At 38.0% G+C, this 25,898-nt stretch overlaps 1 protein-coding gene across 2 annotated transcripts in view; it reads left to right on the top strand.

Annotated features, from left to right (window-relative positions):
- atp2a3 (ATPase sarcoplasmic/endoplasmic reticulum Ca2+ transporting 3) overlaps positions 1 to 25,898 on the top strand; it is a 63,210-nt gene that overhangs the window by 16,425 nt on the left and 20,887 nt on the right. For both annotated transcript variants that reach the window (XM_067405583.1, XM_067405582.1), the window contains exons 2-8: positions 1,231 to 1,248; positions 1,509 to 1,591; positions 7,341 to 7,445; positions 9,632 to 9,770; positions 15,382 to 15,462; positions 15,554 to 15,639; positions 16,383 to 16,847. In XM_067405583.1, coding sequence (XP_067261684.1) covers positions 1,231 to 1,248; positions 1,509 to 1,591; positions 7,341 to 7,445; positions 9,632 to 9,770; positions 15,382 to 15,462; positions 15,554 to 15,639; positions 16,383 to 16,847 — 977 coding nt within the window. The remainder of the gene's footprint in view (positions 1 to 1,230; positions 1,249 to 1,508; positions 1,592 to 7,340; positions 7,446 to 9,631; positions 9,771 to 15,381; positions 15,463 to 15,553; positions 15,640 to 16,382; positions 16,848 to 25,898) is intronic.

Raw genomic sequence — 25,898 nt, 5'->3', positions numbered from 1 at the left:
AAAAAAAAAAAAAAAACATGAGTCAAGTCACTTTCTGCATCATTTAACATACAGTATGACAATTTTAATGCATGTTATTGATTTTATTGCGAAAGAGTCATCCATTTTTAATGTCAGGGCTCGAAATTAATTTTTTGCTTGGTAGCACTGGTGCTCCCAACTTCAAAAAGTTAGGATCACCAGCAAAACTTTAGGAGCACCACAACTAAAATGTTTTGTGTATATATATATATATATATGTGTGTGTGTTTGACATGTGACAATGGAGCACAGTGGAACGGAGTGATTGTCGGCTAATTTTAACCAGCCTAAAATCTGCCTTAAAGTTAACAATGTAAAGAAGACGTTTAATTGGTCATGTGATAGAACGGAGGACCGCTCATTGTATCAGCTCACAGCAGGCACACAGTGCAGTAATTTGTGAACATTTTGTAGAGAATGAAAACAGGTCGCACCTCAGCAATTATTTGAATTTGCACATATGCTGTCAAATATATTTTGTGGTCACACAGATTAAATTTCAGGAGCCTATGCAACCAAAATGGTCGCAATTTTGAACCTTGATATCAGAACTCTGCCATACAGTGAAACAACAAACTTATCTCTGGTGTTATGCAGGAGTTCTCCAATCATTTTGCCCGCCCCTTTCTTAAAATCGACCTCAAGCCTGCATTCAGATCTACCTCCATCCAATCAACTGATGGATATGTCCCTGTCTTTTTCTTTTTTTTTTTTTTTTTTTTAAATCTTGGATGTATGTCAAAATATGGAAGAAAAGATCTATCACTGCTTCCGTTACATCACAGCGCAAGATTATACTTTTGACAGTATGAGTGGTAGATGACTGAAAAGGTATTATGGTTCTTTTTTGCAGTGTAGGAATCTTTCTAGAGAATGTCTCAGATACTGAAAAAAGCATTCTTATCTATTCTGCAGAGAGAAGTCCATTAATCCTAAATCAATAATTGTCTAGGCTATTCTGTAATTTTCTAGTTTAGCATTGTGCTGTGTGTCTCTATGCGTTTAACATTCAGATAGAAAATGAAGACAGTTTTCACCATCACAGGCATTGCAGTGAGAATGTAATCGAAACGTTTTTTAACGTTTTTACCGTATAGCCTTTCTAACAAAATGCCCTCTGTTTTGTCCTCTCTTTCTCTCTCTCTGTCTCTCTCTCTCACCCTGCCCCTCATTCCACTACGGATTCCCTCGCCGTGTTTTGACTGACAGAGCTCCCAGCCGAAGAAGGTAAATATTGATCTTTCCATCATGTTGTTACTGCTCTCTCTTTATGGGTTGCACCGTTAGCACGGGCTCAGTCATTCTGTTTTACTAGAGAGAGGTAAACTTTAAGACTTGCCATATACATATACACATATGCACAAATGCATGCACTGCATTAAAGCTGTGTGCAGTGGTTTCCCAATGTCCTAGTGCAAAGTTAATATAAGACCCAGTTGTCATTAAATATTTTGAAATATTTGTTTCTATCTATCTGTCTCTTACAGGTAAATCTCTGTGGGAGCTGGTGGTGGAGCAGTTTGAGGACCTCCTGGTGAGGATTCTGCTGCTGGCAGCCTGCGTGTCTTTTGTAAGTGACTTTCTCTCTGGTTCAGATGTGGTGCATTTTATTCCCAGCACAATAATTAGTATGACAGCCAGAACCCACCATAAGTTTTATAACCGGTATAGTTCATGCAGTAGGTGAGGTAATGCAGAACCCTAGACAGAATGAGTTTCCGTCACCATCTATCACAATCAGTTTGCATTTTGGTGAACTAACCCTCAAATTTCACTAAATGATTGTCAATGAACAGAGTGCGTAAGTGAGAGAGGGATTTTTTTAATCTTCCCTTCTCATTTTTAAAAATCTGCCTTTTGTAGTCAAATGATATATGTAAAACCTTCACCTGGACTCATTTGTGTGACTTAAGGTAATTTACCTTGGTGTATTGCTCTGTGGATCTAGAGAACACAGGTAAATGAATGAGGTGGCTTGAAGTCAAAGCTCACTTGTCCACAAACCATGTCAGCAAACTCCAAAGAGACTATGTGCACTTGGCACTCTCTTCAGTTAGACCTGGGAAAGAAATCGTTGATCATCTTTAGTGCTGCACGTTTATTACCTGCAGGATTGGTAGAGTAGTTAGTCTCAGTAGTGTTAGATCAGATATAAGTCTTTGATTTAGATATGTACAAAACTGCATACTTTTATAATTGATTACTCGATTAAGGAAGCACTGTATAATTCGATGGTCTACCAGACATTGGATATGCACATACTGTACAGTAGGGCGAACTCTTATGTAGATAGAGAACAACAAAATGGAAATGAACACTGAAGACTGAAATGCCATCCTAAAAATGCACTGATTATGGTGTGAGATGCAGAAAAAACAATGTGTGAGACATGGGATGAATTTAGAGACTCGAATCATCTGAAAGTTATAAGGTATATTTTCTAAAAATAGAATAGTGCCGGCAGTCTAACAGCCATCCCACCCTCTCAACTCACTGAAATCCTCTCTGAGAATTTTATTTGTAAATTATTCCTAGTTAAAGAGCCACAGCTAATCAAAAGTCGAGCAAAACTCGATCAAAAGTTTGTGCTCGCTCGCTACATTTTTTTTTACGTCTTTGAAAAAAGTCTCTTATGCTCACCAATTTTGCATTTATTTGATCAAAAATACAGTAAAACCAATTGTATTGTGAAATATTACAATTTTAAATAACTGTTTTCTATTTTAATATATTTTAAAATTTAATGTTCAGCAGTTATCTCACCAGTCTTCAGTGTCACATGATTCTTCAGAAATCATTCTTATTTATACAGCATGTATAGTAAGTAGATAAGCTATCCTAATACTATGATATATTGATTGTGTTGCTGTGTTTCTGCTGAGCAGGACTCCAGAATTTCCAAGAGTCTGACTTGTTAAACTGGTCTGTTTTTTTCTTTCTTTTTTTTTTTTTTATAAAATGGAACATTTGGAACTGCGTTTTTCATAATTTATATATATATATAAAGATGTCTTTAATTTAAAAATAAATAAATAAATAAAAGTAAAGTCCAATAATAATAATAATAAACAGTAATATTAAATCAAAAACCCTGAGCCAAGCATTACCCCTGTAGAGGCACAGTAAAGTGTTATGCACTTTAAGCTAATCCTAAACAGCGAAAGCATATGTCTTCTAAAGCCCAGGGTAAAAGTCTCAGCCTATCATGCTCCTCTCTTATTGGCTTTTATGAATATACCTTTTTATGAACTTTCCATCTGACTTCAAGTAGCAACAGGGGCCACGGTCGAACCTCTCCAGCCCCCCGCCGTTCTGTGAGAGTAATATAACCGTGTAATATATGAGTGTGCTGTGCACATGCAGTGGAACGGGTAATCAGACACTCTTGTTTTTTCTGCAAAAACACACATTAGCTTTGGTCTTTGTGTACATACTCTTTGTTTCCATACATCTGTGCTCAGAGTCTTCCTCAAGTACGTCAGCTTTTGGAGCTCTGCTAATGTCATCTATCATTGTGTGTTTCATCCATACTTTTATTGTCTTTTTAGCCATGGTTAAATTCTATGAGGCGAGCACCAGTCTTCCGACCACTGGAATCCTGTGGAGCACTTGAAAATGATAAAAAATATTGCATTAGACCTCCCAGAAAACTGTGTGTGTGTGTGTGTTTGTCTGCTGGTCAAATGCTATGGTGCAATGGAAATACTCCGGGGAGATCAGCCTAGTCTTGGAACTCATTTGTGTGCCTTTTTGAATATATTAAAATCTTTAGCATTCAGCTTTCCTGACTTCTTTGCATGTTATGAGAACAAAGCTATTGGTATCTAAGCGACAGGGAAGACGTGTAGACAAAAATGTAGTGTTTTTTTTTTTTTTTTTTATATTTTGTGTTTTGAAACAAGAGTTATTAGGAGGGTATGGTAGCCTGACTCATCCTAGAACAGCATGTGCTGGGAATAAAAGCCATTGGATGGAAACAAACAGATCTACAGTACATGTGCAGCCATGCGACTGCTGGTCCCAAGACACCCAGAATGGTTGTCTATTTTCATTTCCGTTCATTTCAGATAACTAGCTGTATTGCTTCTGTATTGATGAGCTTTTCATTCCTTTTCTGTCATCTTTCATTTTTCATTCTTTCATTTTAGCCATTTAATACTTTTGTATCTCTACGTTATCTTGTCGTCTGCACATTCGTGGTGTACAGCACTCTCCGTAGTATTAGTCATGGCTTCAGCAGACCACTGGCAGAATGTACATCAGTTTAATGTAATTTACCGCATGTGAGTGAAATGGTCAACTGAACAATGGATAGCCTTCCTATATTTAAATGGTATAGAGTGTACCTGCTGTGATGCATTTTTCTTTTTAAGAGTTTTTTGCTTCCAAGAGTGGGGTGAGAAGTTATGAATGATGCAATTTATGTACCAATTCTACATGTGACTATTCATCACCAGAAACCAGTCCTGAGGACATATTTTGCTCACTATGAAAAGCTTTTAGGTAATGATGGCATGAAATTGCATTTTATTTATGTTTTTGGTATAATATTCACTTTACTTGGTATAATATTTCACATTACAAAGTTCAAAAGTACAAAACATTGAAGTTGAGAGTTTGTGTGGGCCATCAGATTCTAAAACCTCAAATTCCTGTTTGTCAGTGCTAATCTTGGTGTGCTCAATGGTCAAACTGCTCAAAAGATGGCAGTGACTGGATCAGTTTGACCATTTGACCATTGACCATAGCTAAATGTGCTAAAAACCTGTATGATTTGCTTTCTTCTGTAGAACACAAAAGAAGATGCTTTTAAAGGGATAGTTCACCCAAAAATGAAAATTTGATGTTTATCTGCTTACCCCCAGGGCATCCAAGATGTAGGTGACTGTGTTTCTTTAGTAGAACACAAATGATGATTTTTAACTCCAACCGTTGCCGTCTGTCAGTCGTATAATGCATGTCAATGGGAACTTCATCTAAAAGAGTAAAAAAAACATGCACAGACAAATCCATATTAAACCCTGCGGCTCGTGACGACACATTGATGTTCTAAGACACGAAATGATCAGTTTGTGTTAGAAACCGAACAGTATTTATATAATTTTTTACCTCTAAAACACCACTATGTCCAACTGCCTTGAGCATCCGGTTAGTGAGTGTTCTGATGACGGAAGTGATGTCTCGCGCTTTGCTTCAATGAGAGCGAGACATCACTTCCTTTGTCAGAGCGCATTTAGACCTCACTAACCGGATGCGCAGGGCAGTTGGACATAGTGGTGTATTAGAGGTAAAAAAGTATAGAAATACTGTTCGATTTCTCACACAAACCAATTGTTTCGTGTTTTAGACTCTTATAGATGGAATTCCCATTGACATACATTATACGACTGACAGACGGCAACGGTTGGAGTTAAAAATCATAATTTGTGTTCAACTGAAGAAACAAAGTCACCGACATCTTGGATGCCCTGGGGGTAAGCAGATAAACATCAAACTTTCTTTTTGGGTGAACACTCCCTTTAAAGAATGTTTCAACTGTTTTTGCTCATACTGTGAAAGTCAGTGGGGGTTTTTTGACCCTGACTTTCACTGAATCGGGGGGAAAAAAGACATTTTTCAAAACATCATCTTTTGTGTACCACAAAAGAATTTTGCTGACTTGTAAAAATGTTCAAACTAATAATAGTTTGTATGCCATTTTTGTAAGCTGAAACAATCTAGTCAGTCCATTTGTATTCTGTGTAAAAACTGAGGGAATGCAAAGAGTATCTACAGTCTACAGATATTTATGAGTGAATAGACTTCAGTTAGACAAGCCGCTCAGAGCCATGACTTGACAGGATTTAGCTGAGCTTTGTGATCTAAACTCTAAGCCGCTCATCTGTGTGGTTTTGCTCAATATTTCAGTAATTGTCATCTTTCCACCCGTTTTGTTGTATGGCCTTTTTGCTCTTCATCGCTTTCTCATTCTGCCTCTGACTATTTTTGGTCTCTGCATTCTCCCTGCCCTCATTCGCCTGCCCATCTTATTTCACGGTTACTCAGTGACTTAAAGAAGCCTCTGTGTGGGATCCATTACTTTGTAATGAAAGGTTAAAGACGGACTATTTATGACTGATCTGTATCTAAGTTGTTCAGAATTAGGTGGAAGGAGAGAGTGTGCTGTATGAATGTATAATATTAAATTGGAGGACAACACGCAAACTCTTCTATAAAAAGTATATAAAGTGCTTTTATTATTAGTGTATTATTAGTGTATTTATGGTCCAACAACTTAGCCCTTCTCTCATTGTTTGCTTTCTCTGTCTCCCTCATTTTTTTCTTTAAGACATCTACATTTCAGCTCCCTCTAACTATACTTTTAAAGAAATTGTTGGCTTGTAGTGCCATTTAACAAATATTTCAGGTCATCTCACGCCAGGCTTTTCTGGAGTTTCAATCTCTGATGTGAAGTTGAACAGATCAACACTGTCAGAAAGTAATGAACTTCAAGGCCGTCTCTGCGATTTGCAAAAATCAAGCCGTCACATTCCATTCCAATGGGATTTGCGCTCTATATTTACTTTATCATGCATATTGCTGCTTTTAGCTTCTAAGGTAACTCAGGATTTTTCTGAAAATGCCTCCCACCCCGAACTCCCACATATCTGCCCGGGGCATGTACCTGATGGCATGATTTCCCTGGAATATTTGTAATGGGTGTGGAATGATCCAGTATTTTGTTTCATAAGAGACAGAGCCTGATGTTTATTGAACTATTTAGTTAAAAGCAGTGCTGTTGGGTCCTAAGGGCTCAACAAAAAATATTTTTTAGTAGATGTATTAAAACTAATATTTACTTTCCCAGCCAACACTTTTTTTTTAAGTCTTTTTTGCCCAACAAGGCTGCATTTATTTGACCAGAAATAGTTGAAAAAACAGTAATATTGTGACTTTTAATGTGTACAATTTAAAATAACTGTTTTCTATTTGAATATATTTTCAAATGTAATTTATTCCTTTGATGACAAAGTGGAATTTTCTGCATTTTTCCAGTCTTCAGAAATAGAAATAGAAAACATTTGTAACATTTATAAATGTCTTTACTGACACTTTTGCTCAATTCAGTGCATCCTTGCTGAATAAAAGTATTAATTTCTTACTTAAGAAAATGAATGGAACAGTAAACTGAACTGTAGTGTGTGTGTGTGTGTGTACTGTGCATAAATATTTCTTCCCCCAGAATATTATTAAATACTTGAATTCTCACTTCAGTAACCTGAACAGAACTGAGCTTTGAATACAAGGTAGGAGTAATTTATCTTGTGTTTGTTCATTAGGTGTTGGCACTGTTTGAGGATGGGGAGGAGTCGACCACAGCTTTTGTTGAGCCTATTGTCATCCTGCTCATTCTGGTGGCCAACGCAGTCATTGGAGTCTGGCAGGTGGGTGTGTGTGGGCTGAAAAACTCAAAGAAATTCAACTAATGATCAAATCTATCTTCTCAATGAGTAATGTCAGAACAACGAGTCTGCTTGATGTCTCAATGTATAGCATTAGATATACTACAACTACTATTAAGGTCTTCTGTTCTTAAACATGACAGATGATTATCAGGTGTTCAAATTAGTTTATTAGTGTCTACATAAGGATGTGACATTTAATTTACATTTATACCACAAAAGCAGGACACAGCAGTGGACTGCATTGTTAGCCTCCCCCCACCTTCTGGAAAAAAAAAGAAAGAAAAAGAAATGGCATATCCAAAATAAAATATATACAGTTTATGAAGCCTTTGCACTGCAAGCGTAAGTGTGACAACAGACAGTTTGTTGTCATCAAGTCAGAATTATTGTTATCAAGAACAAAACTTAGAGTTATTAGAACTTTATTTGTAGGTCTTTATGGGGAAAAAAATAAAATTGGCCTTGTTGCTGTCTAGAAATGCAGTGCAGCTAAAGCCACAACCTTTTATTTCAAATATAAAGATGATGACTCTAAAATTCAGAGTTTTATGAAATATTTTCTCTTGTGAATAAACATCAGTTAGAATTTTAGCATATAAATAAAATCACATCTTTAAAGCATCCGTTCAGTCTGTTGTCTCTATTGTTTTGTGGTCCAAACTCCCTTGCACAAATTCACAGCTCTTCGGCCGGGATATGGCTCTAATTATTATTCTTTTGTCTTAATTATATTTACTGGTGACTTTCTATTCACAAATCCATTATTATTTTGATCAAGCTTGTCACTTAACCTTCTTTGGCTTTGTATCAAATGCCTTTCTTAAGATAAAAACTGAAACATTCCAATGATCTTTACTTTTAAAAATTAGTCATAAAACATAATTACTCCTGGTAACAGGTGCATTTAAAACTATGTTTTTGCTCCAAACTCATAACATCAGTCGAGTGATTGAAATAACTTTCTGTGATCCCATGTGGCTTCTTATCACAAAATAAGGCAGAAAATATATGTGACCTGTACTGGCAAAATGAGTAGCAATGAGCAAATTTTCAAAAATGAGTTACTGTTATTTTCACAATCTCTTTTACAAAACCTTCAAAATGTATGATTTTTTTTGGAATCGGAGAACAAATGACTGAAGTCGATAGAGTGAGCAAAGTCAATTTTGAGAGAAATCGAGTTATAATCACCTAGCAACCATGCCTTAAAATCTCTGTTAACAACACGTAATTTTGCGCACACACCTCATCAAAACCAAATATCTATAGGAAAAATGTATATTCAACCTTTTTTAAATATTTTACTTCAATATTTTGAAGTACTGTAATTCTGTTTGTGTATATATCAGGATCGCGTGCTGTCTGAGGCATTTTTGTGCGCACGCTTTGGATCTGTCAGTCAGCTTGAGTAAGATCGATTTGTCATATTTCATTGGTTCATTGGTGACTCTTGTACTGAGGGGAAGCATAATTGGTGAAGCAAGCAGAAAAAAACATAATTTTTCATGGACAAAGGAAAGGTACTCCTCTCAGAAAACATACAAATAAAGATACTTTTAGATGTTTAATTACTATTTGAAAAATTGTGATCACTAGATGAGGGATTAATTAACTAATTTTTGTGAAGACCTCAAATTCGATCAATTTTTTTTTTTTTTTCCTCCTTGTTTTGCCTGTAGCTCGAAATTAGCCTGTGCGCATTCCAACTCATTTTGCCAGCATGGTACACATATTTTGTAGTATTTTGTATTGTGATTAAAGGCGGTGTTGATTAGCATTGCATTATAAATATACATTATTCTTATGAAATAAAATGCCAATCTGTCGAAACTTTGCCCGATACTGAATTTTGCATTAAAACTGGCATCCGAGTGTTTTTTTAATTCATATATCTTTTTTTTTTTTGCAAATATTCTTTTAAAATAATAATTTTAAAATATAATAAATTATAATATTTTTATTACCATTTTTGCCTTGCTCTCAGTACATTATCACATTGGACAGCAGGTGTGATGAATAACTGTTTATTTCTTTTAAACCTGGCAATGAAATCAAGAGCAGGCTACTGTTGTTTTAGCCTAATCAGACCAATAAAATATGGGCTGTCAATAATGTGCTTCATTTGTATCCTGCTGATATTTTTGTGGTTTGTTGTATGGTCTCAGGAGCGAAATGCAGAGAATGCCATCGAGGCTCTGAAGGAGTATGAGCCAGAGATGGGCAAAGTGTACCGCATCAACCGCACGGCCGTACAGAGGATCAAAGCTCGAGACATCGTGCCTGGAGATATTGTGGAGATTTCTGGTAAGTTTGGGCTTGTTTCTACTCTTTCCCATTCTCTCTCATGATTTTTCCTACTCTCCTTTCTCTCTCTCCCTTTCTCTTCATTTGATAAAACGCCATCTGTTCTCAGTCTCTTCCTTTGTGTAATGAGAAGGACTCAAATCTGCAGAGATGATGTTTGCGGAACAATACGCATACTCCACTGCAGCCCCCAGCTTGAGTCCTGTGGACATTTGAATGTTTATTCTAACCATTTACCCATGTGGTCTGACATAATACGCAGTGGAGGTGGCCCGCTGCTTTTTTTTCTCTTCTTCTTCTTCTTCTTCTTCTTCTTCTTCTTCCAGTCATCACCACCTCTCGCTGTACCCAAAACACACAAACACGGGCTGTCGTTTTCCTCAGTCTTCCCATTGGCTTGTAGTGTATAGTGTATGTTTGTATGCGTTTCACCGCAACTCTTTGCCCTGAACGAGAGCCCATCAGGATTTCTCTGTGTGTGTGTGTTTGGGCTCCTTGCCATAAACTTGAAAGCAGAGCAGGAATATCCCAGACTGTATTACGTAAGTGGCTTTCCTGTGAGTATGAGGGTGCCAAGCAGAGACATGCAGGAAAAATCTGTGTGTGTGTGTGTGTGTGTGTGTACTTATTCTGTTAATAGTACAAAGCTGTAAAGTGACTATAGTACTCTCTCTTTCTTTCTTTCTCTCTCTCCTACCTCTTGTTGAATATTTAGCTTTCCTTTTTTCCATTCTGTCAGTCCCATCGTTCTCCACCTTCACGTGTCTGCAGGTTTGCCAGTGACTCCCTCACACATACATATGTGCCCACTCTAAATTGGGGATCCTGCCAGTGTATGTGTTGACACGTATAAATAGACCTTTTGTCATTCTGTTATAGCTTTAACATATCTCTGCATCACACACACACATATACATTTGTTAGTCTTGGCTTCAAAATAATAAAACAGTTTGCTTCTTTAAAACCCTGCTTACTATTGATCCCCAGTCTGCATCAGCCCAGTGTGGAGTAGAATTGACGAGGGGAGAGGAGACGACAGCGAGGAGGGGGTGATCACTTGCTTTTCGCTATTACAGTGAAAACTCGGACTAATAATCCCCGTGTTACACCACAAGATTCAAGAGCAGCCGCATTCATTCAGAAACATGGATGCAGCTACGTCACTTTGTTTGCTTGTGAATGGGAGTAAAAGTGAGAGAGTCAAAGATGAGACCGGTGCGGGGGGGAGTGATTGGGAATGAGTGTACCGAAAGATACAGAATGTGTGAGGGAGGCAGAGAGTGCGAGAGAGCATGAAAGACAGATGAGCGTAAGGGAGCGATAAACACAGCGAGATGCAGAGAGAGAGAGAGAGAGACGAGCGGAATTGAAGAGATGGGAATGAGATGTGGGTTTCATTACCTGTCTTAGCACGGCGGTAACAAGCGTCTCTTTGTTCAGTTGCAGTGTTTGGTCTTATGCCTTGACAAGCCCGCATTCCAGCGGCCAGATTCTCCTCTCTGCTCACGCTGTCAGGCTTCACCTCTTGACACCTATTGGGCATGTCACCATGGTAACCAGCCCCAGAGTCCCTCCCATGTCAAGGTCAAACTGACAGACAAGTAAAGTAACTACTAGACATCCCTGTCAGTCCAGATGTTTCCAGCATCAAGTTTCTGTCCTTCCTGAAAGCCAAGATTGTGCTACAAAACAACAAAATCACACCCAATCTGACCATATTTGATGTTTAATATACAGGATTTAATGTAAATGATTTTGGACCAATGAGATGTAACTATGGGCAGAGATAACTAGCAAAGCACAACTGAAATAACAAAAAAAAAAAGTGGCCAAAAAGTTTGATCCTGTAAAGGACAGCAAATCAGATTTTCATGTAAGAAACAACTGTTATTGTTATTATTTTGTTGGAAAAAATAAATAACACCTTATATTTCCTTCGCAAGGAAAAATATTCTATTTTGGGATCATGGCATCAAAAATGTCCCTGCTCTAGAACATTTTGAACATACTCTTTTCATTTTTGCTGCTATATAGTTAAACACCATGGCCGGATTGATGGATATTTTTGAATTGTGAGTGAGATTTTTGGCATTTTCCTTTTCCTGAAGCCTTGAGCACTTCCCAGCCTGCAAGCTGAACAAAAATTAAACAAGGTGAATTGGTCCAAGGGGAGAAGAGAAGAGGTGTTTCCACTCCAGAGGTCTGTGAGGGTGGAAATGGCTGGCACTCTATGCATCTTCTGCACTTCGTTATAATGGGCAATGGGGGAAAGGGAGATGGCTCTGAGGTTCAAGATCCATCCACAGGTTTATAGTCATGAGAATCCAGTAACGAGGTGTAGACAGGTTCACACACATTCTGATCTGCTTGTGCTGAGTTCATTGGTAGCTTTTAACAAGTCCTGTTCAGTAAGTGGGAAGCACTGGCAGGATAGAGGTGTTGTCAGCTGCATCTGCTGATATATTTCTCAATTTCTGTCTAACCCGACTGCACCGATGACATAATCTTGTTGCTAAGCACTATCAAACATGTGTAAACAAACATGAAACAACCCCTACCTAAAAACCCTTTCACTTTCTCTAGAGGTTGAATGAAAATTCCACATTGGAAAAAGGCACTTTTAAGAACTATAAATTGGTAACTACAGCAAAAAAAAAAAAAAAGATTCTAAACAAATGGCAACCAAAAATATGACCCACAACACCCTTTCCCCTCTTCTCTCTGCAAAGCCCTTCCTGTACTCCGCATTTGTGAGTGGCAGTTCCATCGGAACTATTGGCACATAACCGCGGACCACCACCAAGAGAATTGGAGGTCGGAAAACAGTATTCAGACGTTTTTTTTTTTTTGTTTTTTTTTTTGCATGCTTGAGTACTATATATATTTATAGATTATTTACACTTTTAATTTCCAGTCAGCCCAGCATTGTGCCAGCGTTATGGTCGCAGTAATCACAATATCCGAAGTGGAACTTTCCCTCAGCTGTTTCGGAGATACAAAAATAACATTCTCACTCTATTAGAAAATCAGAGAAACCAGAATAGGGCTTTACAGAAAGGCTGGAGATTTGGAGAGAACTCGGTTGTTCTTTCACTCTCTTTGGGATGAGTAACAGTGAAGCATCCACTATGTTTTAAAATGAATTCCCTTTAGCTCGATCATCTTTTAGTCATACCCACAGGCTTTTGAACTGCTTTAATCAGCATTCACAAACATCTTGAACTCCCCAGCCTCTGTTATTACACCGTTCCACATTTACAAGTAAGTATGCGTCACCCGTTTTAATCAGGTTTATGCCCGATGTCCGTGGCGGCCTGTTTCCTGCTATCAGATGCTTGCCATCTACTGTCATAATGTCTGTGTATATTTAGCTCACTTTGCATTGTTCTGGCTTGGTATGGCGAAAAGCCATCCGCATTAGCATTTAGATGGGTTCAGTACCCATTTGCAGTATGACCGAGTGGGTGGGAGACACCACTGAGGGTGGAGAGAGGGAGCGATAAAATCCAAGAATGAGAAAAGAAAGGTCCATCGTTCTGGGAGCATAAACAGTTCCCCGCCCACCGTGCCCTCTCTGTCCCCACTCCTACACAGAGCAGCCCCTGATGGGGGTGTTGTCTCCCTCCTCAAAGACCCCCAGGCTGATGTGAGCCATTCCTATGACGTGGGAGGGAGAGACTGTACGGCTGAGAAATTGTGTCCAGAGGGTTGGAGCAGAAAACAAAATAGGAAAAAAAGAGGGATGTTTTACTGTATATTATAGTATTATGCAAGATCACATGACTCTAACCAAATGATTTGTTGTGTAGTGAAACAAAAAGCCTGCCTGTTGAATATCCCTAATCTTTTTTTTTTTTTTTTTTTTTTGTCGTCCTGTGAAAAATCTGACATTTAACCTCTTTTAGAGTTTCTACACTGTCCGGGCCACTCATCCACTATCAGTCTCATAGTGTGTAAAAGACTAATGGGAAGTGTGGCTGCTCTCTTGCATGCCTTGCTGCCCCTAGGCACCTCTAGCTCAGCCTAAGGGTTTAAATGGAGTATAATTATCACACTAAGGGTCTCTAATTGAATGTAAATTAAAATGCTTGTTAAGTGCCCCTGCAGCCTGTCCTGGTCCAGGAGCTACATGACATGAGGATGAGAATTTACAAGTTCACTGACACTCAGCTGCAGGGTTATAGGTAGACATGGAAACTGCACACTATTTTATACAGTATAGTTTCTATGGAATGGTTTTGAACATGGAAAGATTGATGGAGAGAATTATTAAAAATCATATTTATTTGAATATTATTTTCAATTATTTAAAAGAATATACACTACTGTTCAAAAGTATAGGGTCAGTAAAACTTTTTATTTTATTTTTTAAAGATATGAATACTTTTATTTAGCAAAGACACATTAAATTGATCAAAAATGACAGTAAATACTTATAATGTTACAACTTCTATTTTAAAGAAAGTTCTGGAATACATTCTGGGATACAAAATAAAAAGCATCCCAGTTTCCACAAAAATATTAAGCAGAACAACTTTTTTCAACATTGATAATATGAAAAGTGTCTTGAGCACCAATTCAGCATATTAGAATGATTTCTGAAGGATCATGTGAGAAGGAAGACAAGAGTAATGGCTGCTGTTGTTTTTATTATTATTATTGAATTGTAACAATATTTTTTATAAAATCTTCTTTAAAACATAAATATTTCGCAGACACCAAACGTTTAAACTTGTAGTGTACCAGAGTGTTGGGATATATAGAATGTTGGACATCTGTGGAATTATATGGTTTTAGATTCCATGTAGATGTAATTGTGCATGTGCCATGCCATAGCTCACATAATGGCTAGGCATTTGTTTAACGCAGTTTTCAGAAAAAGAACCTCATTTGTGGTGTTTGCACATTTTCAGTATGCTGAACTTATAGTGTCATTCTTAGTTTAAGCTGTGAACGCACAAGCAGATCCCTACAGCTTGTGTGATGAATATATATGAAACTTTGTCTTGATGTCTCGGGTAGGAAAGCGCAAAGGTTCATTAAGTCAAGCTACTGCAAAATATATATTGCTCAAAGCCTAAATGGCTGAAAGGACTCGCAAAACCCAGTGGAAAACGACACATGTTGACTGATTCTGTTTCATCCAACTGGCTGGGTTTTTCCCACCTTTTTTTCTTTTGTATTAGCTGCACTTTTTTTTTATTAGAAGCATGAACCAAATATTGATCCCTCTATGTGCTCTCATCAACTGGGTATCGAACGGTGTTCCAGTGTGTCTGCAGTTAGTCCTCGAGGTGGTGTCTCTGTCTTGCTCTCTCTTTCTTTCTTTTTGTTTCAGTCACTTTTTTGCTTTGCTTCAGGCTTTCGGTCCTAGTAGTTCAGCTTCGATCTGTTGTAATTAAGTGTTTACTTGGAAAACAAGAGGTCAAGAACAGCCTTGAATAATGGTTGTGCAGTGACCTGTCTTATTTCATGCTTATGATTGCAGTTATGACCCCACAGGCATATGTCCTACACACTGTTTTCGACCTGTCTTGCATTCATCAGTAATGTAGTAGTGTCTTTGCCTGCCTTTTTGATGAAATAACTCTTAACCCATTTTGTTTTGTAGTTGGGGATAAAGTGCCAGCAGATATCAGGATCACATCAATCAAATCCACAACTCTAAGAGTGGACCAGTCCATTCTCACAGGTACTGTGGACATCTGAGATGAACAGCATTGCGTTTCCCTGTCCAGTATTGCTTTATTTAAAACTTCCTGTGTGTTTTTTTTTTTTTTTAGGTGAATCTGTGTCTGTTATCAAACACACTGATCCTGTGCCAGATCCTCGAGCTGTCAATCAAGACAAAAAGAACATGCTGTTTTCTGTAAGCACTTCACTTCCTGTTTTGGGATGGGAACTTTGGGGAACAGTATATTTGCATATAACAATATGCTACTTAATATTTTATACTCACCCACCTCATAGCATTTTTACAAAACTATTGCTTTTTCTTTTTGTTTTTCTTTTTTCTTTGTCTCTCTTGGCTGCAGGATGTCATTAGACTGTAGGATATAATAAGACTTAAGCATTCTGTTTGTGCACTCAGTCTAAACATACTTTTCCTGTCTGCATTCATTTGCGGTCATTCAGATGCTCTAAGTAGGCATGCATTTGTCCGCCCTCAATCCACTTAGACTGCGTTAACATCATGTGAGGATAGGGAACACCTCAGGTGACGTTGTGATAGCCTAGTGGGTGATAGTATAACGTCAGAGATAATAAAGTCTCCCTGGTTTCTTCTTTAGTCATTTAAAATAAACTGTACATGGTGCATGTGCTTTTATAGTCCAGCTTTATGCATTTTCCAACACATCGATGTAATGAAAGATGTAGTTTCCTATTAGAGGAAAATGTCTCTAATGACATTATAGCTAACTCCACACAAGTCAATGATTTTTCCAAGCTACGTTTCGTAAAATTATATGAGACTGAGGAACTTCTGATGCTGCTGTTGTTGTTTCCAAGTCTGCAAAAGTGTAAATTTAGATTTGAAAGGTCTTTTGGGTGGCTTTGTTTCATTTAGGTGTATATGTGCTCATATATGCATTTTCTCATGTTTTCCAAAAGGGCACAAACATCGCTGCGGGTCGGGCCATTGGCGTTGTCATCTCCACCGGCGTTTCCACTGAAATCGGTAAGATCCGTAACCAGATGGCGGCAACTGAGCAGGAGAAAACCCCGCTGCAGCAGAAGCTGGATGAGTTCGGCCAGCAGCTCTCGAAGGTCATCTCTCTCGTCTGCATCGCCGTCTGGGTCATTAACATCGGCCATTTCGCCGACCCGGTCCACGGCGGCTCGTGGATCCGAGGTGCCATCTACTACTTTAAGATTGCCGTGGCCTTGGCAGTGGCTGCTATCCCGGAGGGTCTTCCAGCTGTCATCACCACCTGCCTGGCGCTGGGCACCCGTCGCATGGCCAAGAAAAACGCCATTGTTCGTTCGCTGCCCTCGGTGGAGACGCTGGGATGCACCTCCGTTATCTGCTCAGACAAGACAGGGACCCTGACGACCAACCAGATGTCTGTCTGCAGGGTGAGTGATGTGGCTGTTCGAGTCAGACGCAGAGATGCTGTCTCATTCAGCATCAGAAGTGATGTCTGCGGGCAGATCTTGATTTTATGTCTGGGTTGATGACAGCTTTGTTTTTCATTTTCAGTCTTATGCTGACATATGGTCCTATGTGAGATTTTTTTCTGTTAATATATAACTTAAACAGCACAGATTTTGAGCCTTTTAAAAAAAAAAAAAAAAAAATTTATTTGGACATTCACAAGAGGTGATTTATTGTGTGCTATAACCAGAGCTGGAAAGTATTTTAAACTGTCATAAAGCGAAGCATTGGAGGTCGCCCTAAAATTGCATTTTCAAATTCATTATAGATTAACCTGAGAAATACCCCTTTAAAAAAAACAAACCAAAAAAAAATCAAAAGAGACCCTTGAGGCCAGAGTGCATCATATGAAATGATGCACTCTGATTTACTATGTCTCGGAATTCTTTTCCACTGATTCCAGACCTGTGTGTGCGCCCTTTACTGTGGTTTTTGGAGCACTGGCAGGTGGGTATCACAGACCTGGATACTACAGTGGTGTTTAACATAAGAGCAGGTCTTTGATGCTGTGCCAGGGCCTCTCATACAGAGTTGAGTGATGCAACAGCAGCAGCTCTCTCTGGCTGCCATATGGAAGACCAGAGAAACACACCAGGCACAACATGAGAGGTGAGAAAGGGAATTGGAAGTACTAGACTGGCTAGATAGCAATCCAGAGCCAGTTCAAAGACTCAGCTTCACTTTGAAATTAAATAATGTTTAGAGAGTAGAGACTCCAAAGTTTTAGACATGTATGTTTTATGTTATTTTATTTTGTGTAGGGCAACTGCATAGCTTATTCTTCATATAGGCTACACTGAGGACTGTTTATTACTTTTAAGTCACTATGAAACAATTTTTAATGAAATATTGTAGTCTTTAATCTAAAAGATTTATCAGAGAACCTTTTTTTTTTAAATTCATGTACCCTTGTAATCTTTAATCAAAAACATTTACATCACCTCGCAACAATATCCTCTCATGACGCGTTCATCCGCATGAGGGCTGGGCAGCAATCTCCAGCAATTGGTCACTTTGGATACACATCTGATTTTTGAGAGGATTTGAGAGTATGATGGTAGCTTTAAATGTAATCTGGATTATTGCTCTGTTTGTCTCAGCCACTGGTGTGAGTTTAGGGCAGGGCTACAAGTTTGTTAATTGGCAGTCAGGCAGAGTGTTTGGGAAACCAGTGTGAAAACAGTAGTTATTTTTGCAGTTGTATTTGGTGCTGCTAATAGTGTGGAAAGCAAACACTTCACCTTAAAGCTTCTTGATCCATGTCTTGATCTGGTTTACCCAATCACACCCACAAGCACTACCACTGAACTGTGTACTTGTTTTCCATGGAATTAATTCCCACTGGCATATCTTCATGTTTTCTAAGAAGAGAAAATCAAGTGTTCATGTTTGTGTTTGCATGACTTTGTCCCCCTTATTCAGTGCATGTTTTTGTGACATATCAGGACACAAATGTGTATAATGACATGGGTATGACATGCGTATTACAAAAAGAGGTGACTTATGAGGACATTCCCCATGTCCCCACTTTTCAAAAGGCTTATAAATCATACAGAATGAGTTTTTTTGAGAAAGTAAAAATGTTTCCTGTTAGGTTTAGGGTTAGGGGTAGTGTAGGGGGATAGTAAATACGGTTTGTACAGTATAAAAACCATTACGTCTATGGAATGTCCTCACATTTCACAAAAACAAACATGAGTGTGTGTGTGTGTGTGTGTGTGTGTGTGTGTGTGTGTGTGTGTGTGTGTGTGTGTGTGTGAGTGTGACACAAAGTAACCTGACTCAGAGCACAACCAAGAACGGCATGTATTTTGAGTACTTGTTTTAAGGTGATGTGTCTTCATTCAGTGACAACATGCTGGCCTAGAGGCTGTTCATGTTATTACTGAGGATTTCTACAGTCCTAAAGACAGTAACATGCTTCATCAATTAGTCACCACCATTCTGAGTTTTGAAGTGCTGGGCATATATTTATTCATAGGTGTTCTTGACGAGTAATATAGTGCTGTGGTCCCTTTTATGTTGTTGCTTCCTGAAAGTCAGGACATGTTGGAGTTCTCCATGTTGAAGTCACTCTGGGACACTCAGGATGTATGTTTGTGTTTGTATGCAATGGAAAATCTTAAACTTGTACAGACAGGTTGTCACGACATGATTGCAACATTTTTTTTACATTATGTTCTTCTACAGCTGCAGACATCAAGACCACAGGCTTTCTGTTAAACCCATATATATATATATATATATATATATATATATATATATATATATATATATATATATATATATATATATATATATATATATATATATATGTATGTATGAATGGAAAAAATTCAGTTATTAATTATTTATATTTATATATATATAATATATATATATATATATATTTATTATATATAGCTTTTTTAGTACCATTTTGTCCCTGTGTATTACATGCCCATGCTATTTCAAAAGAAGAGGGCAGGAAAGGTTTGAAGAATGAATTCTTTGTTTTTGCTTTGAATTCTACCTCTCCCACCCTTTTAATTCATTTATCAGCCTCCTTGCATCTCCCGCTTCTAGTTTGTGACCTTTATGATTTCAATTGGAAAATCATGATTGCAATATTGAAGTCATATCACATTTTTCCCCTTTGTGGTACTGCACACATTCATATAAAAAAGGCCCCAAACATTTCCATTGTGAGCTAATCCGTTGTTTTCAGTGTTTACAAAGGAAACCTATGTTATATGTCATATTCCTTGTTGCAAAGCCCCACAGCACGTGTGAACGTCCGTGCCCAAGGTCTCTCCTGTGTTTAACAGCAGGGTGTTCCCTCTGTTCAGAAGCTGCTTAATTCCCTGCAAGTGCCGGGAACCTTCCGGAAAGAGTCCCACTGCGCTGTGGTAAATATTTACTCACTCCGCGCCCTGATCCCAGACCTGCAACGATCAGAGCTCAAACATTAAGGGCGAGCACTGTAGTCAAACACCACGACATTCACTTTACCAGCTCTACACTTAAACAGTGATGAGTGTTTCCTGGACACAGATTAAACCTAGTATCAATCTAATACATCCTGTTCAAGGGATCCTCAGTTAAAACACTTTTTAAATTAAGGAGCTACATCTGTATCTTGGAAACTAAAACTCCTTTCAGGCTTACAGTTACATAATAGACTTTCAATTCCAGCAGACCAATTTTTTTTTTGTGGAAACCGTGATATATTTTCTGACTCCAAACATTTGAGAGTGTGTGTGTGTGTTTTCGTGTGTGTGTGTTTTTGTCAGTAAGATTTTTTTTTTTTTTTGAAAGAAATTAAAGTGGTTATTGAGAAATCAAATTTTCCTTGATCTTTTGACATAAGAGGTCATTTTATTATAAAAAAAATCCTGTAAGTTTCAGAACAAAGCTCCTAAAATGACTTTGAATTTTGTCTCAGTATGACATCATAGTGCTACGAAAGACCACGTCTGCAGAAAAAGATCAACACCTACTTCTACATCTTTGCCTCTTAAGCTCCACCCGATGATTCACGCATATCATGTAGTAGTAAATATGACAGCAATGCAAACACAAGATTACTCCAGCAACAAAACAATTTAGATTCCTCTGAGGATTACAAGACGTTTTGAAGTGCCTAGTTGTGGAGAAACACATTCTTTGCATTGCCTTTCTTGTGATCCTAACATCAAAAAAGCATGGATGAACTTTATTTTTTAACGAAGTTCCATTTTGCTTATAAAGCATATGTAATACACATAAATGTTTCACAGTTGGCAAATGTTTCAACTATTTATTGAGATGAATGCCTATCTGTTGCATCTTTGTTAAATTTTGTAATATAATATGATAAAATACAACACTACCCCACAAAAATACATAAGGAATAATTATAAATAAAGATGATTAATTACCACACTGTTACAGACTGGAGTATCCTTTGTATTTAAGGTGTAGGTTCGTTGTCTTCTGATTTGGGATCAGACTCTGGTTCAAATATGTATGGCTGAATTTCACCAGTTACGTAAATCCTGGCTCTGTGCTGCTCTCTAGCCTGTGGAAAGGCAAACCGGTTCTTTGAAGGCTCGTCAGTTGAACCAACTCCGAACTGGCACTAGCACTAGCTCTGAACTAGCACCCGGTTCGTGCTGGTGGAAAGGGGGTAAAAGAGAGGTTTAAAAACAGGATAGAAAATAGCCTATTACTTCTAAGTTAGGCATTACTTCTTAATTAGGATGTTTTTTTTATGTAAAAATTCTTGTTAAAGGTGCCCTCGAATGAAAAATTGAATTTATCTTGGCATAGTCAAATAACAAGAGTTCAGTACATGGAAATGACATACAGTGAGTCTCAAACACCATTGTTTCCTCCTTCTTATATAAATCTCATTTGTTTAAAAGACCTCCGAAGAACAGGCGAATCTCAACATATAACACACTGTTACGTAACAGTCGGGGTGTACGCCCCAATATTTGCATATGCCAGCCCATGTTCCCAACATTATGAAAGGCATTAGACAAGGGCAGCCAGTAACGTCTGGATCTGCACAGGTGAATCAACAGACTAGGTAAGCAAGCAAGAACAATAGCGAAAAATGGCAGATGGAGCAATAATAACTGACATAATTCATGATATCATATTTTTAGTGATATTTGTAAATTGTCTTTCTAAATGTTTCGTTAGCATGTTGCTAATGTACTGTTAAATGTGGTTAAAGTTACCATCGTTTATTACTGTATTCACAGAGACAAGACTGTCGTTATTTTTATTTTTAAACACTTGTAGTCTGTATAATTCATAAACACAACTTCATTCTTTATAAATCTCTCCAACAGTGTAGCATTAGCCGTTAGCCACGGAGCACAGACTCAAATTCATTCAGAATCAAATGTAAACAATATAACATTATACAATACTCACATAATCCGACGCATGCATGCCGCATGCATGACAAACACTATGTAAAGATCCATTTGAAGGTTATTTTAGCTGTGTAAACTTTATGCACTGTTCAAGGCAAGCGCGAGCTCTCGGGGCGTGGAGCACGAGAATGAAAGGGCCAGTAGCCCTGAATCAGCTCATTTATAATGATGCCCCAAAATAGGCAGTTAAAAAAATGAATTTAAAAAAATCTATGGGGTATTTTGAGCTGAAACTTCACAGACACATTCAGGGGACACCTTAGACTTAGGGTGCGTTCACACTTGTCATGTTTGGTTCGATTAAAACGAACCCTGGTGCGATTGCTCGGATAGTGCGGTTCATTTGAACATATGTGAACGCTGCCATCCGAACCCTGGTGCGCACCAAACAAGCGGGCCGAGACCGCTGAAAAGATGGGTCTCGGTCCGCTTCCAAACGAACTCTGGTGTGGTTCGAATGATATATGAACGCAACACGGACCAAAGACATGTAACCGAACTAAAAACAGGAAGATGAGACCCTAAAAAGGACAGAATCCTCACGCATGTCGGTTTTTCTTGTCATAGTCGCGAGTTTTCTCATCACAGGCATCAGACACGCGTCTCCACTCAGCAGATCATTTGTGTGTGTGACGGAGGGATTCCCGCCGGTGTTTTGACTACTTTACACATTTTATAAGCTCTTCACGAGTTCCCAGCTGGCCAAAATAGAATCACATGCAGGCTACGCACCGCTACGCACACACAACGAGCGCATTTACCTCAGAAAACAGCATTGTTTTGGATGTTCGGTAAGTTCCGTCTGAAAACCAATCACGTTGTGAATGTATCCCTATTAGGGTTGCCACCTTCAATACAGAAAAATAAGGGACGCCTGCCGCAGTGGGGGCCACACCCCATGGGGCCACGATGACCACAGTCCCGATGGCGTGCCAGTGGTGGTATATCATAACTTAAAACATATTTTCATAAAAAATATTAAGATTGATACCAATGGACATTATAATAAGATATCTGCTATTGAAATCAGTGTGAACAGATGCACTCAGTCTCTCACTATCACAACTTAAGTGGTCATATTGAATACACAGCTATGACAATAATAAACATAGGCCAACAAAGTGTGACTGAGACCACAAAAAATAAGCTTTTGGAGGAACTTGTGAGATGTGAACCATATTTTATTAACTTATTAAATTAACAGATCCATAACATAGTAATTATAAATTAAACAAATTGTAAATTGTCATTTGTTGTGAACAAAGATTTTGGCTAAAATATTTGTCATTGTTTGCAGTAACACCATCCAAACAGTGAAACCACACCTAAATAACTGGAAATGATATATCTACAAACATTTCTTATTTAAGTAAAACACTTAACAACATTTTTATTAAGTAAATATATTTATGTATTTATTTATTCCATTTTTATATTGTCTATTGTTAATTCTATAGTATTGAATGATGCAATTATTTAAATTGGTTAAGCATAACTAGTTGTTTATTTTATTCACATAGGTACTATATTTTGATTAAATATGTATTAAATATATCTCTTATTAGAGTAATGCTTATGTGACTGTACAACTTAACCTTAATAAACAAATCATACCATAACATGATTAATGTACATTATTAACATTATTTCTTAATAGGCAGCATATGAAATCTAACGTTATCAATCAAAAACTTGAGGTGATAAAAAAACAAACAAAAACAAAAAAACATTACACTATCTGCCTCAGGAGAGAACCGGCGAGGCGGCGTCCCGCCCTCCTCTGACTCTGATTGGAACCAATCAAACCATGATGGCAGCGAGTATTACCCAATCAGGGGCAGAATAGGACGTGTCTTCACCTTCACACAATGCGGGTGGGGTGATTTGCATGGGATGCTGCATAATGTGGACCTATGTAAAATACGGGACAAATCGCGTCCCGTATTGATTTGATACGGGACGCGTCATTTTGGCTGTAAATACGGGACGATTCCGTATTTCACGGGACGGGTGGCAACCCTAATCCCTATGCCTGAAGGTTCGGTATCTTTTGGTTCGGTGATAAAATTGCCAATGTGAACGCTAACCGGACCAGGACTAAATGTTTTTTTTTCTTCTTTGGTCCGGACCAAATGGACCAAACAAACTGAACTACAAGTGTGAACGCACCCTTATATTACATCTTTTTTAAAAAAGTTCTAGGGCACCTTTAACACAAGTGGACCTCAAAAAACATTATAAATTGTTTTTAAAAAATGCAGTTCATTACCCCTTTAATGCTTTAATTCAGCAAGGAAGCGTTCAATAAATGCCTAATAACCCCCATTCACTTTTTTGATTATGCTGTAAATATATGTAGCTAAATATTTATGGATTTGTATTAAAAATTTTATTTTATTTATTTATTTATTTGTTTTTATGTGGATTTATTTCTCAACAGCCTCAAGCCTCTCTTGTCAGCAGGATTACAGTGTGGTGGCCAGGTTGATTTTGACTTACTGTAGGTCACACGCTACATCTAAATCTTGTCTTTGCCTTTTATCGCCAAGGCTGGACTTTGTGTCTGACAGCCCTTTTCCTTCTCATCCTTCACATCGCACCCAGCAAGGGATTCCCGCCTACCATCCTTCATTTCCCTCATATTTTTGTGCTCTGTAATTTTTATGCCACTCACGCTCTTCCATGCGTCTGCTCCTGCTGCAGCGTTATCCAAGAATGAAGCAGTCACAGACACGTGTTTAGGAAGCCTAATGCAGACTATTCACTGTAACATACTGTATGTTGAACACTTTTTGTTGTACTCGGTGCTTTTTGTTTTAATCCTTATTTTTAACAGAGTAGTCCTTATTTTATTCCCCTCTTCCATTAATATTAATGTTAGACGTTACCAAATTTCATGCATATTTTTAATGCATAGTATTGTCACATAGGAAAAAGATACATATAAATTATAAAGAATTTCAATCGAGAAGTAGAGTTAATTGCACGTCTGTGTGTTTGTTGCTCATTTTTCACCAACTCCCATTCTTCACGGTGGGGAACAGGCAACAATGTCAGCCTCAGCCTGAAGCAGTGACAAAATTCGTCACGTAAAGAGTCCCTAAAGAGCAGGAAGAAAAGACATTTCACATGCAAGACACAATTTTAAGATTGGGCTTGTGGAAATGCATCCCAATTGGATTCAACATTCTGTTAAACCTCCTGTGCCTCGTAATGTTAAGTACTAAAAGCGTCATGGTGAAAAGCTTATCCTGGGCTTGGAATTAGTGCTGTCACTATGTCGCAGTGTTGGCCAGGATGACCTAAGCCAATCAGCTCACTGTGTGCCTTTTGGAGGCCAGACATCATACAAGTGTCTCCGTCACTAATGCGAAAGTCACTTTAGCTAAATCAGGAGGATATAAGGAGGATATATATCCTTTTCCACTCCTGTGAAACACATACTGTGCGCACATACACACACACAAACACACCCTTATCAGAGGCTCATCATTGCATATCACTGCATGCTACCCTGTTCCCTGGTATCTGTTGCTATGACAACATATAGCAACACAGTTCCATGTCTGCCAAGTTACGGGATGGTTGTTGGTGTTTTTGGTGCAGATCTGATTTATAAATGACTGTAAACAAACAATGCAGGCTAGCAACAACCCTCATCGTGATGTTTTTACTTTAAAGTACTTATTGGTACCTTTCAGTACATTGTGGGTGTGGTATTTGGATTACTGCTCACTGTGGGTAATCTACAGAATTATGAATTCATTTAAATATGGTAAAATGTATTTACAATTATTGTTGCATAGGGTTTTTTGTTTTTTTTTTTCCCCAATATAATGTCGATATACATAACTGTTCAAAAGTTTGGGGTCAGGTAGATTTTTCTTTTTTTTTTTGAAAAGTTGAAACTCATCCAGCAAGGATGCACTAAATTGATCGAAAGTGACAGTAAAGACATTTATAATGTTACATAAGATTTATTTTTCAGATGAGAATGCTTTTGAATTCTTTTGAACTTTCTATTTCTATGTAGAGCAGGTAAAGTGAATGTTTCCACAAAAATAT

This window comes from Chanodichthys erythropterus, chromosome 13 (genome assembly GCF_024489055.1).
Source record: "Chanodichthys erythropterus isolate Z2021 chromosome 13, ASM2448905v1, whole genome shotgun sequence".
In the NCBI taxonomy this organism is placed as follows: domain Eukaryota; kingdom Metazoa; phylum Chordata; class Actinopteri; order Cypriniformes; family Xenocyprididae; genus Chanodichthys; species Chanodichthys erythropterus.
Note: the sequence above shows the minus strand (reverse complement) of the source record. Positions and strands in the feature narration are given on the sequence as shown.